General features: G+C 47.5%; 1 protein-coding gene across 1 annotated transcript in view; it reads right to left on the bottom strand.

Annotated features, from left to right (window-relative positions):
* CAPN14 (calpain 14) overlaps nucleotides 1,011–20,144 on the bottom strand; it is a 40,343-nt gene continuing 21,209 nt past the window's right edge. The window contains exons 9-21 of the mRNA XM_005686847.3: nucleotides 19,656–19,730; nucleotides 18,009–18,172; nucleotides 16,499–16,677; nucleotides 13,934–14,139; nucleotides 12,497–12,533; nucleotides 11,725–11,781; nucleotides 10,809–10,866; nucleotides 8,149–8,213; nucleotides 6,371–6,439; nucleotides 5,118–5,196; nucleotides 4,196–4,312; nucleotides 3,790–3,845; nucleotides 1,011–1,913 (exon numbers count right to left, since the gene is read on the bottom strand). Of these exons, the coding sequence (XP_005686904.2) occupies nucleotides 1,887–1,913; nucleotides 3,790–3,845; nucleotides 4,196–4,312; nucleotides 5,118–5,196; nucleotides 6,371–6,439; nucleotides 8,149–8,213; nucleotides 10,809–10,866; nucleotides 11,725–11,781; nucleotides 12,497–12,533; nucleotides 13,934–14,139; nucleotides 16,499–16,677; nucleotides 18,009–18,172; nucleotides 19,656–19,730 (1,189 nt within the window). The 3' untranslated portion in view covers nucleotides 1,011–1,886. The remainder of the gene's footprint in view (nucleotides 1,914–3,789; nucleotides 3,846–4,195; nucleotides 4,313–5,117; nucleotides 5,197–6,370; nucleotides 6,440–8,148; nucleotides 8,214–10,808; nucleotides 10,867–11,724; nucleotides 11,782–12,496; nucleotides 12,534–13,933; nucleotides 14,140–16,498; nucleotides 16,678–18,008; nucleotides 18,173–19,655; nucleotides 19,731–20,144) is intronic.

Here is a 20,144-nt window from a genome sequence, read left to right as displayed (position 1 = left end):
CAACCCTTTGGACTCCTGCCCTCACCTAACACCTGAGGACTGGCTCCTTGCTCCTTCGTTGCTGGACTTCTGGATTGCACGCTTTCCACCTGTTATGACAAGCTTGGGCTTTTGACTTCTGGAAATCGGTGACGTCCAGCACTCAGATCTTCAGCGTGACTTCATCCTGACCTTCAACAGTCTATCCTGCCCTAGAGCTTTACTTGTTCCCATGCCCTGGGTGACACCAGAGGGGAAGGGGTTATGTGGGTAGGGACGTGGCTTTGCCCCTCATTTCCAGCTCTCAGCTTTGGGAGGCACAGAGGGAATCATTGGGGATGGAGGTCAGCAGGGCCCAGGGCATCCATGAGTCAGCACAGAACACAACGATACATAAATTCAGGGGAGTGGAGGTTATACATGAGTGACAGGAGGCCGTCTCAGATCATCACCAAGCAGCTGAAAGAGGGACTCTGTCAGAATTCATTTCAGCGTTGATTCCATCTGCACCAGCAAAACCATCACTCTGCAACCCACATGTCATGAAACCTTCCCCAAAAATCTGAAAAACTGCCTTCATGGTACAAAGCAATAACAATTTAATTAAACCAAATATTTACAATGGCAGAATCTAAAGATAGAGATATTGATAAATAAACAAACATATAACTCTTTAAAAAATATAAATACAGGATCACTATTTATAAAATCAGTAATACTCAAGTAGTAGTATACATGGCACTTTATGACAAACTGTTGTATTTTTCATCACTTGGAATAAATAAAGGTTTTTCTAAATAAAATGCTTTTCTACTCCCTGAGCCATTCTTTGAAAGAGCTCCCTCTTTCTTCCATACTGCCCATCTACCAGGCTGTCAAATTTCCTTTAGTTCTTCCAAAAGACACCCTTTGATCTCCCCCTTTCAGCCTCCTCCTTTAATCTGCTATGGGCCTGGAAACCAGGCAGTCTCAATGGTTAGAACAGTTTGTAAATGAATAATAAATAGAATTTTAAGAATGGCTCTAGGTTGCTAACTTATAAATAGAATGTATGGCCTTGGAAAATGGCCAGTGCTCTGGTTTTCCATCTGGGTTCTGGATTGGTAGGGATCCCATGAAAATGAGGTATGAACATAGTTAAAAAAACACAAAACAGATATACTGACCATTTACTGATTAACTCTATGATGTAGCATGGATTTGTTATTTTTCTTTGAAGTAGATCTGATAGCCCATAGGTCAGGTAAACAGACTAACACCCATCATATGCAGAAAGCCCTTTAAGAAGCTGGATGTTTCAAATCTACCGGTACACACCAAATCCAACTATCTGGAGATATTGTTAGCAGAAGATCACTCAGTGACCTCAGAGGCCAGGGCCAGCCCATGCCCCCAAACCTTGCCAATTCTATTATTTTCTGCACTCTTGAAAGTGCAATATGGGTCTACTCCACCCCTAGACAGTTAAAACTTAGCCTATGCTGCTACCAGTTTATAGATGCCAATTTACATATGTCTGTAGACATATCATTCCCTCTTCAGATCTTGAGACCTAGACGCTTACCCCAAATATGATGACATAGCACATCTAAGGTCATTTAAGTTAGACTCCCATGGAGGCCGTATCATACAAAGATAAGCGCACCAACCCACAGTCAGCTCAGGCCATGTCTCTGCTTGTGGTTGTGGTCACTGGGGAAAAGAGCTGGTCTTGACAACCCCAAGGCAATCTTTACTCCCTCACTTCTCTTTTTGTATGCTGCCCATCCTCCCAGATGAGACGGTGATAGCTGGAGACACGGTCCTGAAGAAATGTAGGTGGGTTGAACATGGGTTGGTCCCAGCTAAAGGCCACCCTTGGTCCATATGCAGAGTCCTCAGTGAGGATCAGTGAGCTTCCAGCCTTCTCAGCAGTACAGAGCCATCATTAGCCACTGGAATAATGGGGAAGCAAGTTACAGTCCATTCAGAGCCATCTCTGACATTCAGTTAAGGATGCTTCATCTCTCAGTCACCTGGTGACTGGACTTGGGGCCTCCTCCCTCTCACTCCTGGGAAGCCATGGAGACAGGACATTAATGGATGGGTTAGCCAGAGGGACCATACCATCTGGTGTAAGTATAAATCAACCTGAAATATAATCAACCTTGACTTCTCCTGGTGCCTGTGAATGATGATAGCCAGAGATGCTGGTTGATTCTATATTCAATTCGCAATGCAATTTTCCCCCACGAATTCAATTTGGCACGCTCTTGATAGCAGTGCGCAGGTGTGTGGACCGAATGGGCAGCAGAGATCCATTAGAGCATATTCTACATGTTTACATTTATGAGCCCATTGGTCTGACAGCTTTATGTGTGTGTAATGAATGGTCCCTCTAACTCACACAGTGGGGATCTCTGGAGAGGCCACACCCCAGACCAATTACATTAAAAGGGTGATGCTGATGCTGGTGATGATGAAGGTGATAAAGGTGACGCTGCCAAAGGGATCAGAGAAAACCCCAGAGTGAAATCCCAACAAGTTGGCTGCTACTCCCTTCAAACCTCCTTGAATGACCTTGAGGATCTCCTTAAGGAACCAGAGATGGTCAGGGCTGTAGAGGCTCTTAGAGACCACCTTGCCCAGCCAGCTCATCTCACATATTGGGAAGTTGAGGCCCAGAGGTGTAACATGATTTGCCCACAGATGGTTACAAGGGGTGCTGTGGCTTATAACAGTCCATTCTTTTGTTGTGATAGCACATTGCTTTTTAGAAGCCTCCTCAAGCTGTGGGCTATCCCGTGTCGATTGCCACACTGACATCGTCCTGCTCTCTCAGTGCTGAGTCTGCTGCTATGGACGGACTGCTTGAGATCAGGAGGTGGTCTTGGGGACCTTTGCTTGGGGATGGGCTCAGGAGTTCTAAAACCATTGCGTCTCTAGCACCATCCCACCTTCACATTCAAACATGTGAGTGATTGAGGGTAGACACACTGTGGGTCCCTATATCTTAGAAAGTGAAAGTCACTCAATCGTGTTCAACTCTTTGCGACCCCATGGACTATACAGTCCATGGAACTCTCCAGGCCAGAACACTGGAGTGGGGAGTAACCTTTTCCTTCTCCAGGGGATCTTCCCAACCCAGAGATCAAACCCAGATCTCCCACCTTGCAGGCAGATTCTTTACCAGCTGAGCCACCAGGGAAGCCCACCAGAGAACCTTCTATATCTTAGAAGGTTATTCCATAAAATGGACATCTGGGGTCAAGAGAGAAACCCCAGCTTTTGTCAGTCCCTTCCTAAGCAGCTCAGACAGAGAATGTGTTTTATTTTTTTTGGCCACCCTGCATGTGGTATCTTAGTTTTCCGACCAGGGATTGAACCTGAGCCCCCTGTAGTGGAAGCACGGAGTCTTAACCACTGGCCTGCCAGGGAAGTCCCAGAGAATGTTTGAGAAAGAAAGGGCAGATGATTCAACTCCAGACTCCAATGTCTATGCAGCAAACACCGTCTAACACCACATCTGGGCCATAGAAGGTGCTCAGTAAATCCATGCAACCCGAGTCGCCGGGGAAGATAATCAGTGTCAGACACAGTGTTGTTTTCCCCTCAGCATATCACTTCCGTCACTCAACAAGTACTTGTACCTTCCCTGACACACAGCAGGTGCCCCATCAAAACAATGCCTGAATGAATGAGTGTAGTGCTGCCTCCTGAACTCAGCAGAATGAAGGGTCCCCAGCACCCTTCTCCTTCACAAGACCCTGGACCCGCACTGGCCACCACTCCCTAAGATGATGAGACTCAATCCCGTGGAGAAGGTCTTACCTCTGGCTTCTGGAGGTATATCCCTTTGCCGTCTTGGGTCAAGTTTTGGAAGACATCTGTGAAAACGCAGCAGAAAGGAACACAGTTGTGTGTGTGTGTGTGTGTGTGTTGGAAACATAAGGGACTAGCTCCTCCCATACATCCCCTCACCCAGGAACCCAATTTTGGCCTTGGTGCAACCACACGTGCCACACTTGTTCTAAGCAAGCCACCCACACCTCTGTCCTGGAACAGGCAAGGCATCCGTGAGTTTGGGGAGATGCAGCCAGGTTTCACAGAAACAGAGCCAGCGTTCCCCAGAGTTCCCTGCCCTGGCAGCATCCTCTTTTTGCGTGAACTGGGGATGGGTGGGCAATCCACGGGGAGAGCAGAGGAAGCCCGGGTCCACCCTCCTTCCCCAGCTCACCCTCCATGTTCTCCACACGCAGCATCAAGTGGACAAAGCTGACGAAGTTCATCTGGAGGTCGGGGCCGCCGTAGCGGATAAGCATCAGCTGGCAGACGCCGTCACTGAGCACGATTCCTGCGTGGAACACAGGCTCCCGCCGTGGGTGCTGGGACCTCACACCTAGCTCCCCTGCTACCTGACGCCCCTAAATTGTCCCTCCACCTCCGGGACCTGAATTCTAATAGCCCGGGGTCTTCTTTGACAGGGTTCATTGTGAATTAATTACTTATTTTACTAATCTTATCTTCTCTCCATTCTCTGTCCCTGTCCCCTAGGCAACCAGGAGGGTTTCTTGATCAAGCGGGTTACTGGCCTTCCAGGCAGGAGGCCGTCTGCTTAGTGGTCAAGACAATCTGTTTTGGAGTCTGGGAGTCCCGGAGGTAAGCCCCAGGTGACTTAACTTATCTGAGCTGCTATTTCTTCCTCTGTAAAGTGGGGATTATGACAGGGTGTTGGCAAAGACTAAAGTGTGGGTGTGTGCCAGCCCTCAGTAAATGTTAGCTGTGGACATACTGATAATCCATGTTTTAGTTAATCACAGATCCGCATCTTTGGGCCTCTGAACTCAGGGAGTAACTCTGCTCTTTAGAATGACTGTTAGGCTTCCCTAGTGGTTCAGTCGGTAAAGAATCTGCCTGCAATGCAGGTAGGCCCGGGTTTGATTCCTGGGTCAGGAAGATCCCCTGGGGAAGGAAACGGTAACCTACTCCAGTACGCTTATCTGGAAAATCCCATGGACAGAGGAGCCTGGCAGGCTGCAGTCCATGAGGTCACAAGAGTCAGACACGACTTTGTGACTAAACCACCAGCAGGATGTCATGCACCCCAGCCCCACCCCTGCCCCACCCCCAGCCCCCCTCCGGGCCTGCTGTGTGCCTACCTGCCTCCCTCATGGCAGCCCGTAGTTGGGCCCAATTCAGGGATCCTGACTGGTTAGTGTCTTGCTTGTGGAAAACCTCCTGGGAAGAACACAAAGCAAAGGCTGAGGAAGCCAGCCATCTCCAAGCACCCTCTGAGAGCCCCTTGCACCCCAGTGTCAAGCCTGCAGGACTGCTAGTGGGCGTGAGGCTCCATCTTCGGGCCTAGCTGCCCAGACAAGAACAGGCTGGGGTCTCCTGGCCGGGATCCCACCCCCTGTCCCAGTTGTCCTTTAGGCTATAAGAGGGGGCAGTTTTCCTGTCATGAGGGATGGAGAGTCAGGATACAGGTAAACATGCTTAATCTAAGCAAATCATCCAAATTTTGAAGGGCTTCCAACCTGATGACTCAGGAGACAGGAGGAGGGTGGTGAGCAACAACTGGAAAAGTAGGCGGGAGCCAATTTATGAAGGACTCTAAATGCCATGCTAAGGGGTGTGAACTTGATCTGAAGGCCACAGGGAGTCTCTTCCTTTTAGTTAGGAAGGAGGGAGGCAACATGATCGGATGTCACCTTCAAAATCCAGACGACTATTGCAACAGGCTCCCTGGGTTTGGAAGAGAAAGGAAGAAACGCTAGAAGGACACTTGGAAGACTGAGTGAGTGGTTGGGTAGTGTCAGGCAAGGGTATTTTCCTCGGTTCTGTCTCATCTCAACAAAAATTGGAAGCAACGGACATTAGAGCCCTCAGCATGTCATTGCTCTCGGACAGACCGTGCTATAGCTCTCGGGTCTGGGAAAGACCATGTTGTAGCTCTCAGGTCTTGAACAGACTGTGTTATACCTTTTAGACAGATCAATGTTACAGCTCTGTGTTACAGCTCAATTTTGTTTAAGAAAATAGCAGGAAAATACATCCTTGAGGTGTGAGGGCATGCCGACCCAAAGACGCAAAGGGAAAGGGGGGTGCCCCGACCCTTCGGCTCCTCTTTTATATGCTTTTCCTCCCCCGGGCCTGCCCTCTGTAAATCGGGCCAGCCAGGAGTGCTGTTTGTTCTACCTGAAGCCCTCACTCCAGCCCTCAGACCTTTCTTTTTCTATTTTCGCAGGCTTTTCCCGTCATTGTCCTTTAGCCACCACCATTCTGGACTCTTGTTTCCTATTCTAACTACTTAACAGTAGAAAGGGCTGAAAGGGAGAGGTCTCGTACAAGTTTTGCAGGATTGCCCTTTCTGCACCGTCCTGCGGGAGGCAGGCTAAACACTTGTTCTCACCTGGTAGAACATCAGCTGCTTCCACAGGTCCCTGAATTCCTGGATACTCACAGTGCCGGATGCGTTAAGCTGAGAGCGGGGTTAAGGTCAAAGCCACCACAAGAGTTTCATGCCCACCTCTGGAGGCAGTGATGGGCCCTTCATAGAGCCACGGGCAACTTGGGACACCACAGTCAATGTTGGACATCCCTAGTTGGCCTCCCCTGACTGGTCTGTCCAGCCCAGGGCTCCCTAGCCCTTGCTAGGAAAAGACAGAATGAGCTGGAACACAGCAATGCTGGGAGGAGAGGTGGGGATGATGGTGGTGATAAGAGTTTCCATTTAGTGAAACAGGGTGTTCTGATGTGGCCGATTTGATACAGTTTAAATAAAACATAGTAAATATTTTATCACTATTGTTAAAACTAACTTATGGATGGATTCAGGCACAAGGGTGGATGAGGATTTTTATATTTAGTCATTTTGTGACAAGTTAACAGCTGAATGGTTGGCTCTGTAGACCATGTCCAAGTCCCCCCTACCTCAGAGACACTGGGTCAGAAATACCACCACACACCAGCTCTATTGGAGCCCTACGGTGGGCCTAGCGCTGAGCTACACACTTGACCTATGGAACTTCATTTTCACCTAGCAGCTGGGGTAAGTACTAACTGCCCCCTGCTCTGAATGATGAAATGAGAGCTCAGCAAGTATGATTTCGTCCAAGCCCATACATCTGGTGACAAGGCTGGGACCTGCCCCAAAGCCTGCACACCTGACCACCATCCCCCATTGCCCCTGGCCTCTGCAAAGTTGCTAACAAGAGTCTTTGTATTTGCAACCCTCTTCACACTATCCGTTCTATGTGCCTCTCTGTAGTGTGGGTAATTAAACTCCAGTTAACTTGTCCACTTCCCTGGTGGCTCAGATGGTAAAGCGTCTGCCTGCAATGCGGGAGACCTGGGTTTGATCCCTGTGTTGGGAAGATCTCCTGGAGAAGGAAACGGCAACCCAGGAGAATCCCACGGACGGAGGAGCCTGGTAGGCTACAGTCCATGGGGTCGCAAAGAGTCGGACTCGACTGAGCGACTTCACTTTCACTTAACTTGTCCACTTAGAAAATCAGAAGATTTGCTAGAAAAACCACAGGGTTGAGAATGAGGAAAACTGAGTTCTCGGCAGGTCACTGAACTCCAAGCTCTGGTTTCCTGATCTATAAATGGGGGCAGCTACTGCCCCATCAGCAAAAGGAAAACTCAGAACCTTGAGGCTCCTTTAAAAGCTTCTTGTCACCCAGAGAAGTGTTACTATCCACTACCCTGCAGCTGCCTCATCCTCACTCTTCAGAAATAAACTTATTGTTATTAATAACAAAGTCATTTCAGTCATGTCCAACTCTGTGAGACGCTATGGCCTATAGCCTGCCAGGCTCCTCTGTCCATGGGATTCTCCAGGAAAGAATCCAGATTGTGTTGCCATGCCCTCTCCAGGGGATCTTCCTGACCCAGGGATCAAACCTGGGTGTCCTGCATTACAGGCAGATTCTTTATGTCTGAGCCACTAGGATATTGATCACTTATTCAATGACTCAGTGACAGTTCTGTCCTTAGCATTTCATCTTATTTGCATACTAGTCCTACAGAATAGGCTTTAACACTACCCCCAGGCTACACATGAGGACTGTCACTCCTCAGAGCCCTAGTTAAGTGCTAGGGCTGGATTTCAACCCCAGGCAGTCTGGCTCCAGGGCAAAGCTCTCCAACAGCAGAATGCATCTACCCACAAACCTGGAAGGATACATCCAGCAGGGCCAGGATACCCTGACAGGCCTCAAGGCTGAAGACAGGCTGTTTGCTTCCTAGACCTGTGAAGAACAGAAAGAGTCTGCATGGGAGTGGCCCTGGGACTGCAGGGAGAGGCAGTGCTGTCTAGACCCTCCGGAGGTTCCAAGGAGCATCATTTATGTTGAGGGTGGGGAGACTAACAGCAGTGGAGACAGAGAGAGAAGGCTAGACAGGTTGGGGCACAGGGGGTGATTCCTACCCCCAAGGAAAACAGTAAAACCCTGCAGAAAACATTCTGGCTTACACAGTGGGACAAATGAACATGGCCCTTTGCACCTGGTGGAGTGGCAGAAAGGTGACAGTTTGTAATTGGGGGAATGGCAGAGGCAGGTAGCCAGCTAGTCACAGACTACCCAGCCTGAAAGAGCAACTTGTTCAAGCTCCCACCCAAACTGGGAGACAGCCTTAGACATCTTGACAGTGCTCCCGTCAGCGATGGGACCTCTCTTTTTCAAGTGAATCCATAGCTCCAAGTCAGGAGAAATTTCTTATTTAATTCCAAAGGAACCTCTTTTCTCATTCATTCACTAGTCCTAGTTTTACCTCCAGAAAAGCATAAATAACTATCTGTCCCCTCCTCGGCATCTCCCCTCCATTCTAAATATCTAAACATTTCTCCAGTGCTTCCCCAGATGACATGGTTTCCAAACCCTCACCTCCCTCTTCCATGATCTATGCTTTGCCAGCATCTCCCTAAAATGTGATACCAAGACTGGAACACAGGCCTGCAGCTACAATTGGATTAAGCAGAGTACAGTGGATCATCACTTCTAACATTTTCAGTCTGCATTTCCCAAATTAGGTTCCAAGGGAGATGTTTTGCAGAAAAAGGGTTTTGAGTTCAAATACATTTGAAATATTTTGTATCTACAAGCCTTTTTCCATTATCATGTACCTTAGCACGTGATTGGTATAGAGGAGTCAACATTGAAATTTTGTTTAACGCAGAATTACCTAAGTTCAGTTGACCGTAGAATGTAACCCCTTATATTTCACAGAACACTCACTAAAACCTAATTTCCTAAGCACAATTGACTACAGAACCTAACCCTTTTTATTTCATGGAACACTCACTAAAACCTTTTGGTTTCTAACATTTCTTGGAACACGATTTCAAAAACACACATCTAAAGCTTCCATTAAATACTGCCTGAATTTCGATTAGCTTATTTAGCGGCAACTTAAAACTATTAGCACATGTTAAGCTCAAGGTCAACTAAATTAACCGGATATCTTTCAAATAAACTGCCACAAAGATGAGGTCTCTTCTGTTATGAACTTGCGCAACCAATTTTTTAAAAATTACAAAATGGCAGTTTTTAATTATCACCCTGACTGCATTTCATCTTTTTGGCTTGGGCACAGCTTGTGGTGAACATTCTGAATTTCAATTCTGTTGTCTATTAATGATTCCTCCCAGCTCTGTGCCATCTGCAGATCTGATAAGTCTTCGTGTCTTGTCTTCCTCCAAGCCATTGATAAAAGCTGAGGACGTGTAGGGGGACCAAGGGCAGAATACAGAGATTCATCTAAGTATCTAAACATGTAGACTCTGATCCATAACATAGAATTATTCCTCTGGTTTCATATTTATATAACTCTTGGGATTGATGCTAAAATTTTGAATCATATTGCTACTTTCCAACCCCCACTTCATCACTTGTTATGAGAGACTTTACCAACTATTTTGCCAAAATCTATAGTAGCTCTTTGATCTGTCCACCAGAAATCCTCTCATAGGAATAAATGAAAGCAATGTGTCCATCCATTCTTTTAAAAATTTAAATGTGCAGAAGCCATCTCTTTTAGATAATTTCCATAGAATTTTTTTTTTTTTTGATGAGGGGTAGGGAGGGGCGCATCTTATATTCTATCATTTCTAGAGCCTCGCCTTCTGGCTCTTTTATGATATTCTAGTGTGGTTTTGAGAAACCATCTGGAAATTATGCAATTTCTGAGTTTGTTAGGGTTTGAAATCTTGGCTTCGTATAAAAGAGAAGCAATCAAATACCCTTCAATTGTTTGGTTTACTTTTTTCATTTTGAGGTTCATTCTCTTGCCTGGAGAAATTATGTTCTTCTCATTCAAAATCTACATATAAAATACTTTTAGATGGGCTTTAAGCTTTCCTGATGATTTATGCCAGGCTTCACACAAAGGCATCCACATCAAAGTTCTCCTCTATGATGTACTCCCTTCTATCAGATTTTTGTAGGTTAATCAATTTAAATATGAGCTCATCAGAGATCTCCCTGGTAAGCTACTCAATACTTAATTATTTATTTGCTGAGTTGAAGAAATGAGTGCTATTCGTCCACAAGGACTTTCTAAGCCAAAAAAGGAATACTCAGCTATTCTTTGCAAACTAGCAGAAATCTTTATTTTCTCTACCATGTATCTCTACATACCACTAAGCAAAAAAGAAAAAGAGCTATTTTCCCAAGCTGCATAAATTCCTCTACCTCTGTCAGACCACACGACCCACCCTGGTGTAGGACACAGCTGCTGGGGAGACCAGTGGGCATTCACGTGGCCCACTAGGAGAAAGAGAAGCAGACCTAGAGTTCAGGAAAGTCGTGTCCCCTGAGTCCAACAGGAATGACTGAAATACTCACCTGACCAGGGCATGTGGTTCAGGATATTCTGCAGTTGGATCGCATTTATTTCCGGATACTAAAGTGGAAGCAGAGGGTCAGGAGAAAATCATCATTCCTGAAGGCTCATTAGATGTAGAACCCACAGATAAACAGGGCTGGGAAAGGCCTCTCCCACATCTGCTTAGAACAGCACATCTGCCATTTCTGGGCAGAATAAGTGACACCGTTTTCTTACACATAAGGACGTGACTAGACATAAAATTAAATCCAAAATTTCAAAAGAACTTCAACAACAGTTAACTGGGTGTCAAATTCAGAGTGCCCCACCAGGGCAGGACTCTTCAGAGGTAGACTAATAGAGATGTTTCTCAAGCTGGGTTCTATAGAGATGCTGCAAAAGTTTAGCAATTGAGTTTCAATTTTATTCTTATTTAACTATCCTTAGCCAAGAGTCCAGATTTCCATTCTAGACTTCATCAGAAGCCACTCTTAACATGGACATTTGACTTTAAAACATGTTAATGAAATGTAAGTACCATAAATTTGAACTTATAAAATGGATATGATACCTTTATATGTATCTGGATTTTTATATATCTTAGGATTCTCTATGAGATTCCATTTGATAGAAGGACTGCAGCAGAAAATGTTTAGAAACGCCTGGCATGGAGGAAAATTCTTAAAAACAATACACAGAAGATTTTGATGTAGCCTCTCTGACTATACTAAGCAAATGCCAGTGTGAAAGTGAGAAAGGATGGGAAGGCAGGCAACTTGTGAATTAAATCAGGAGTGTTACTAATGCAGGAAGTTCATGTTCTTGCAGTTTTAATGACATCTCTCAGATGTCAGACCCAGATTTCTTGCCCTGTTCCTAACTGGGTTTGGCTTCGCAGTGTCCCCTGCTCCTCACTACCTCCCCTGGTCAACTTACCTTTTCAAAGAGTTTGGTGAAGAATTCATCCTTCCCTTCACTTTGGTCTACAATTTCCTATAGAAACAGACATACAGAAGGACAAGGTCAGTCCCTGGACAAATGGACTCTCATGCATACACTAATGAGTCATGGCCTCCAGGCCTCTAAAATCTACAAACTTGACCTTGAGCACCGCTTTAAATTTTCTGCCGTAGCCTTCACATACATCTCTTGTTTCTCTAACCCTCAGTGGCTTGGGGGAAGTAGCAAACCATGAAAGAGGCGAAGAAACACCAGGTAGAGAGAAATAAGAGCATGGATGTGTAACTCATGCACAAGGGCTCTGGGCCTTCAAGACCAAGGACCTGATCAGAAGGGCAGGTCTCCTGGTACAAACCAGCAGAATCGGGGGACTTTGGGGGCATGATAGATAACACAATGTACGTGCCATAGAGGCTTCCCCAGCGGCTCAGCGGTAAAGAATCTGCCTGCAGTGCAGGAGACAAGGAGACTCCAGTTTGATCCCTGGGTTGGGAAGATCCCCTGGAGGAGGAAATGGCAACCCGCTACAGTATTCCTGCCTGGAGAATTCCATGGACAGAGGCTGCGTCCATAGGGTCGCAAAGAGTCGGACACAACTGAAGCGACTGAGCATGCACACGTGCGCCATAGAGTAGGGCCTGCAGGACCTACGACCTCGTCCCCCAAACCCTAAATGTGAGGGGAGAAGCCTACCCCCCTTGGCTTTGTGAACAGATCCGGTCACATGCAAATCCACCTGAAAACTCACCTTAGAGAAGATGACACTGGAATTCCTGCCAATTTCACTGAGAGGGGAGAAAAGACAGACTTACTTCTTGGGGATAGCCTGGGAGCCTTTTGGCCAATACCCTCCCTCATCTTCCCAGCTCCTTAGCTAATGCACCATGCAGGCCTTGCCCAGCTCCACCTCATGCCCCACCTGCCCTTGAAGTGTGCAGTTTGGCACACAGCTCAGCACTTGGCTGTACTTCTTCACCTGCCCTGCACTCTTACCACCTGCATTTGCTCAGGATGAGTCCTCTACCCCGACCCCATGTGCCCTTTCCTTCCCCCCCAGCCCCGCCCTCATCTAACTACTTCTACTCACACATTAAGACTCAGAAGTCTCACAAGGCAGTGAGACCCAGGACCAAGTTAAACTACCTACGCCCAAAACATGAAGGAAAAAGAACTGGGTCCTAAGGACTGAAGGGCAGTCATGTCAAAACAATCCTTGGCAAAATACAGGGCTACCTCATTTCACTGTGCTTCTCTTGATTGTATTTTTCACAGATTAAAGGTTGGTGGCAACCCTGTGTCAAGTAAGGCTATGGGAGCCATTTTTCCAACAGTATTTGCTCACTGCGTCTCTCTGTCACATTTTGGTAATTCTCACAATATTTCAAACTTTTCATTATTGTTTTATTTGTTATGTTGATCTGTGATCCGTGTTGTTATTATTGCAAAAGGATTCTAACTCCTTAAATGCTCAGACAATAGTTGCCATTTTTAAGCAATCAAGTATTTTTTACTTAATGTATGCACATTGGTTTTTTTTTTTTTTGACACAATGCTATTGCATAATACTATAATACAGTATAAACATAATTTTTATATGCACTGGAAAACCAAAAACCCCTGTGACTCTTTTTAATGAAGTATTTGCCTTATTGCAGTGGTCTGGAACTAAACATAAGATAGGCCTGTTATAAGTTTGGCTGGGGTGTGTGTATATTGAATTGTCTGAGCCTGATAGTTGATGGCAGCCTCCCTCATCTGAACAATCCCAGTGCCTCCTGTAGGAATCACCACCTCCATGAAGCCACCCCTCCTTCCCCTAGGACCATGGGAAGTTGGCTCAGATGCTCCTCCTTGATGTTCTCCTAACACCTTGGGCAAATAAACACTTGCCCCAGACAAAGTGTACCATAAATAACTGCTCACATATCTATGTCCTTTCCAGACTGAGCTCCTGGAGGGCAGGGCCCAGGCCTGTTCTAGCTTTTTCTCTAGCAGAGTGTTCATTTGTTAGGAGAATAGGGAGGAAAAAGTGAAGGTGTCTCCATGCAGAGAGCTGTCCCGCTCTCGGGCTTGCCCTGTCTCTCTTCTGTGTGGTCACAGAGACCCCATCCTCCACCATTTTCCCCTTACTCTCCCTCCCTTGGCCCAAGTGGACCCCAATGTCCAGGAGAGGCCTGGCCCTTACTAAAACACGTGCTTCCTGGAGAAGACTCTGAGGACGAACTCAGACTCCTGACGGGCCTTAGATGTGCAGGGCACGATCGCGTACGTCCCTGGCTCCAGCCACAGTTCCTGGCTCACTTCCTTCTCTGGGAGAAACGTCGCAGGGCGACTCAGGGAAGCACTTTTCCAGAAGAACTCAGAGGGCAGTTTCTTCTGGGCATCGAAGCTCTATAAATGGAGGACAGAGGGCAACAGATGAGGTGATCACCCATGTCTCGTGGTCAGGCCTGGACACCTTGTCCAGGAGCCAGGACTAAAGTGGCCTCTGATTTGCCAAATGCCACCTCCCCCAGTGGAGGGGTGAGGAGTGGAGAGAAAACACCAGGACATGTCCTGAGTAGGCACCTCTGCTGGAACCTTACATGAGGCTGAATACATAGGTCATTTGATTTAACTTTATGTTATAACATTATGCATTGAATGAGGTGAGGAAGGTCACTATGTCTACACGTCCACCTTACAGTTGAGGGGCTGAGGCTCAGATAAGTTAGGTCATCTGCACAGAGTTACCCAGCAGGTAAGAGTCTCTGCCAGGACAGGAATTCAGGGCAGCTAGGCCCCAGTGCCCATGTTCTAGATCCTTCCTGATGCTGTCTCTAGGTATGCGCTATAGTTTCAAGGTTGATTATGACCTGATTATGGTCACAGGTACACACATACCACCAGCCATCTGCCTCCATACTGGTCACCTGGCCATTCCATACCATCTCAGGGAAAATAGCCTCATAAAAGGGAAAGAGGACTGGCCAAAATCCAGAAGACCCAATCAGAGGTCTGGTTTGTGTTTTGTTTTTACAACATTAATTTTTTTCTCTCTCTCCCTCCCTCTTTTATTTCTCCCTCTGGCCCTGTTTGTCTCTCTCACTTCCTCTTCCCTTGGCTCTCACGCAGGGCTATGGAGGGAGGGGTGGTCCACGTGGGGATGCATACATTTGCTGATAAAGACGCTGCCTACCACATAAAGACATTTCCTAGATTCCACTCAGGGCTGGGGAAACAAAATGTATCTCCTGGTCATGCTTGCTTTCTTATTGAGACAATGAGAACTAGAGAATCAGTCCATTGCTCTCTTTGCCCTGGTTTCCAGGAATCTCAGAACTCACTTTTACAATCAGTTGTAGTAGCTATCCTATGTATAGTGTTCCTGGTAGAATCAATTGCTTCCTTCTCCCTTGTCCATTTATAACTTTTTTCTCACCAGTTGAATTCTATAACTGGTTCATGGTTTTGCTCTGTTTACACTTTTTATTCTAGGTTGACCTAAATTCTATTTAGGAATAGGCTTGATATAAATAAATTTTTCTTTTTAAATTAATAGGTAACTTTGGGAGCACACAGTATTCCCTTGGGAGAGAAGAAGGGAAAAAAAAAAAGCCCAAACCTAACTAAGACACCCGACACAAAATGGTTTCTTTATAAAAATCCTTTTACTCTAATCAGTCTAATCTGAGAAAATTAAGTTTTTCACTCCTGTTTTCTTTGGGAAACAAAATAATAGCTGCCACCCTTCAGAGGCCAGGAGAGCCCAGGCCTTCTTAACTGATCCCTCTAAGCTGCCACTGCAGCTGAAACACAGAGCTATCCTTGACCTCTGCCTGCGTTTTCTGTTTGGTTTCCCAAGCCTTCATCCCTGATTCCTAGGCGGTGGGTTGCATGCTCTCCTGTTGTCCCCCCTGTTACAGATCTATTTTATGATGGGCTTCATAACTCAGGCAAGATTGTGATTTATCATTCTTCCTCGCTGTGACAGTCTGAAATATTTGCCCTAGGTATTTATGTAGAGATTTAATAAATTCTAAAATTTATTGGTTCTGCATCAGGCTCAGACCTCTCTGTGGAGGCATAGGGACTTTAGGGGGGTCCTTGGATAAAAAAGAACAGCAGATGTTCAGCACTTGCACACACAGGCAGTTGGCATTATTGCCCGCCCTTTCCAGAGCTCCTTACATATGGCTCCTGCAGTCACAGTGACCCCGGCCACGGGGGACATCACTCCCAACCAGGGCCAGCGGGCCAGTGTGCGGCTCACCTGGCTCATCTGAAAAACAACAAAAAAAGAGGCCTCATGAGGTGCTGAATCCAGCTCTTTCACAAGCACAAATTCTAGTAGAGGCTGACTTACAAGAAGGCTCTACCTAGAGGCTACTACCCCTCCCAGAAGACCTGCTGTTCTAGTCAGTGACATTTTAATCCATCATTAGAAATTCTGGAAAAGGGTGAGGCAAGGTAAGCTTGGCTTGGGAAGAGGCAAAGGGAACCAGAATTAACTGTATCAGCTGTGTGCCAGGTACAGTGCTAAGCACTAGCCAAAGGATTTTCTTTTGCTCCACCCTTTGCATAATTATCACTGTCCCCATTTTACAGATGGAGAAACTGATGTTCAAATGCAAGGAGGGGGCTTGTTCTAGATCATGTATTCCCAAGGGACAGAGACAGGATTTGTACCCATGGTGGACAAAGGATGTGGGCAGACAGAGAGACAGATGGTAAAGGGGACAGGGACCAGGAAGAAAGGATAAGACCCCACGAGAGGCCTACTGACCCTGAAGAGGTAGAAGCCAATGGCGAGGTGAGGCTTCCGGTTACGGTGCCTGTGTCTGGGCTTCTGGAGCAGGGACACCAGCACACTGCAGAGCGACCGGGACCTCCTGCCCTCCTGGGGCCTCCAGATGGACAGCACGAACTGCGGGTTCTTCCAAAATGTGTCTGGGGCAAAACACAGCAAGGTGAGACAGGTTTCCTTAGTATCCTGCTCGCCAAACCACAGGGAGGGGCACAGATCCAGGGCACCTGCCTGGGATTCCCACTCCAGGGCCACCTGGACAGAGCTGGGGCCTCTCCCACCATAGCTCTGTCCCTCTCCCACCCACCTTCTCCACCTCGGGTTCTTTTGTGGACACACAGACCAAAGGTTGCTGCTGCTGCTGCTGCTGCTGCTGCTGCTAAGTCACTTCAATTGTGTCTGACTCTGCAACCCCATAGACGGCAGCCCACCAGGCTCCCCTGTCCCTGGGATTCTCCAGGCAAGAACACTGGAGTGGGTTGCCATTTCCTTCTCCAATGCATGAAAGTGCAAAGTGAAAGTGAAGTCGCTCAGTCGAGTCCGACTCTTAGCAACCCCATGGACTACAGCCCACCAGGCTCCTCCGTCCATGGGATTTTCCAGAGTACTGGAGTGGGGTGCCATTGCCTTCTCTGAGACCAAAGTTTACTCTCCCTGTATTAATAGCTTTGGCCCAGCACACTGCCTGGCACAGACTTTGTGTCCTGTATGTTCACTGCCTGGGTTGGTGACTGTGTTAACTAACTGGAGAGAAGATGCTCGTGGTGCCAGGGCAGCTGCATTTTAATGGAGACCAAGCCTTAGCTTATGGGCAGCTTCAGCCTTTGGGGGGACACTCAAGGGGAGAAAAAGTCAGAGCTGAGAGGGAGAGAAAGTTAGAGCTAAGACTGCTGTGACCTTGCTGAAATCCCACCCTTCTAATCTTTCCTGCCATGGAGATGGCTCAGTACCTCCACTGTGGAGAAAGGGATGCAGTCCCCAAACCACTCCACTTGGAGAATGTATATATGTTCATCTCTTGTACTTGATGACCTGGGAATCCTTGACTTTGTTTTTCTATCACACTCCAAGTAAGGAGGGCCTGATACATACAATATAAATACTAATTTCAATCCTGCCTGTTACGGGGTTGTTACTTCAGCATATCAAAGGCCTTGTCTGAAAACCACAGAAAGATGTAACTTTTCTATTATGCATGTGCACCTGTGGCCTCCTGGTGCTTGTTGGGAAAGAGAACCCACCCTCTAGAAAGCTGCAACCCCAACAGATGGGCCGCTTGACAGAGTTCTATGCCTCTGTGCAAATTAGGACAAAGGTGTCCCATCTTCCCACTGGACACAGCCCAGGGCCAGCACACAGAGCTCGGCCAGCAAAGCCCCCTACCTCCTCAGCCAGGTGCCCCGGGCAACAGCTCTGCCCACAGCCCCGCCTTTACCTAGCCTCGAAAGCCTCTGGCTTCCATATACAGACTCACCTCGGGGCGACTTCATCTGGCCACCGGCAGTGCTCCCATTCTCCCATCTCCCCTCCAGCATGGTGTACGACCACTTCTGGCCCACCTCCTGAGTCAGCAGGCCTGGGCTCAGTTTACAGATGACCAGAAGCATGAAATGTGCTTTAAAGTCCCGCAGTGACATCCTGTGCAGAGGATGAAAGAAAGACAAGAAAGTGTAGTTGCTCAGTTGCGTCCTACTCTTTGCAACCCTGTGGACTATAGCCCACCAGTCTCCTCTGGTCCATGGGATTCTCCAGGCTAGAATACTGGAGTGGGTTGCCATTTCCTTCTCCAGGGGATCTTCCCGACCCAGGGTTCAAACCTGGGGCTCCTGCATCACAGGCAGGTGCTTTACCCTCTGAACCACCAGGGAAGCCCGTGGAGATGCCATCCAGTCATCAGGACCAGTGGGAAGCTGCAGCCAAGGACCGGGCGCCCAGCCCTCTCCAGTCCCAGGGCCCCATCCTCCTGCCCTCATGCAGACCCAGGCGAGTGGGGCTGGCTGGAGCAGCGTGAGGATCCATCAGCAGCAAGAGGTGCTACAGAGAAACCCTACTCTGTGGCTGAAAGCAGCCTCCAACAATGGCTGCCTGAGGGCAATGATCCTGTGCCACTGATGGCGGTGATACAGCAGAACTGGGGTATTCACAGCTGTCCATTGATTTAGATGTGTTCAGTGAGAATCACACAGATCTGTTCCTAGTCAGCTGTTGATTAAAAAAATCTCTGTCCCTACAGGCTAATGTTATGGCCCGAGGCATGCCACCTGAACCAGTGAATAGTTTACTCTCTGTAACAGGAAGTAATAGTATTTCCAGGGCTCTTGAGTTCAATGACCTCTTTAAGAATAAGTCTGAAAAGGATTGGTAAGGGGAGAAGAGGGGCCTGTGGGACAGGTTGGAAATTAATAGGAAGGGTGAAATGCGGAGGAAACAAGGAACAAGTGGGTCTCATGTCAGACACCCAGAAGCAGCATCAGCTCAGGGCATCTGGCAGCCATTCATAAAAACAGGTGAGAGGCTTTGGGGTGGGTAGGGTAGTACTGCTTTGCTCTGGAGGGCACAGGTGCAGTAGCTTATAGTTTGGCAAGAAACAGCAGTCAGAGAGGAGGTGGTGGCCACCCGCACGCTCTGCTCTGAGCACCCAGTGAGCTCCATGCCACAGGTCTCTGCTCTTATCACAGAGACTGTGGATATTGGATTGCCCGGCTAGGCTGTGAGCCCCTAAAGGATCTTCTTGATCTCCTAAAAGAAGCGCCTGACATATATGCTGCTGCTAAGTCACTTCAGTCGTGTCCAACTCTGTGTGACCCCAGAGATGGCAGCCCACCAGGCTCCCCCGTCCCTGGGATTCTCCAGGCAAGAACACTGGAGTGGTTTGCCATTTCCTTCTCCAACACATGAAAGTGAAAAGTGACAGTGAAGTCGCTCAGTCGTATCTGACTATTCGCGACCCCATGGACTGCAGCCTACCAGGCTCCCCCGTCCATGGGATTTTCCAGGCAAGAGTACTGGAGTGGGGTGCCATTGCCTTCTCTGCCTGGCATATATGAGGCACCCCATAAATGTCTGCCGAATGGATGTCCTAATGTAAGCCACATGTGTCCTGAGTCCCTGCATCATATACCAGAATTCTCCATCATTATCTTTTCTCAGCAGCAGAATCTTCTCCTTGGGGCTCAGTAGATCCCACATACTCGAGCTGAAAACAGAAAAGAAATGTTTTCATGGGGGAGGATGGATTACAAAGGACATGCAAGAAATTCTTCAGTAAATGCTCTATAATGCGCTTAGTCACTCAGTCTAGGCACATCACTTGAGCCAAGCTCTGGACTAGGCTCTTGACATGTTTTATTTTATTTAAGGATAACAACAACTTTACAAACTAGGGATTTTTATTGTCATTTTTGTGTGCGTGCTAAGTCGCTTCAGTTGTGACCCACTCTTGTGTCTCTATGAACTGTACCCCTCCAGGCTCCTCTGTCCATGGGATTCTCCAGGCAAGAATACTGGAGTGGGTTGCCATGCCCTCCTCCAGGGGATTTTCCCGACCCAGAATCAAACCCATGTTTCTTGTGTCTCCTGCACTGGCCAATGGGTTCGTTACCACTAGCAC

Source organism: Capra hircus, chromosome 11, assembly GCF_001704415.2.
Source record: "Capra hircus breed San Clemente chromosome 11, ASM170441v1, whole genome shotgun sequence".
In the NCBI taxonomy this organism is placed as follows: domain Eukaryota; kingdom Metazoa; phylum Chordata; class Mammalia; order Artiodactyla; family Bovidae; genus Capra; species Capra hircus.
Note: the sequence above shows the minus strand (reverse complement) of the source record. Positions and strands in the feature narration are given on the sequence as shown.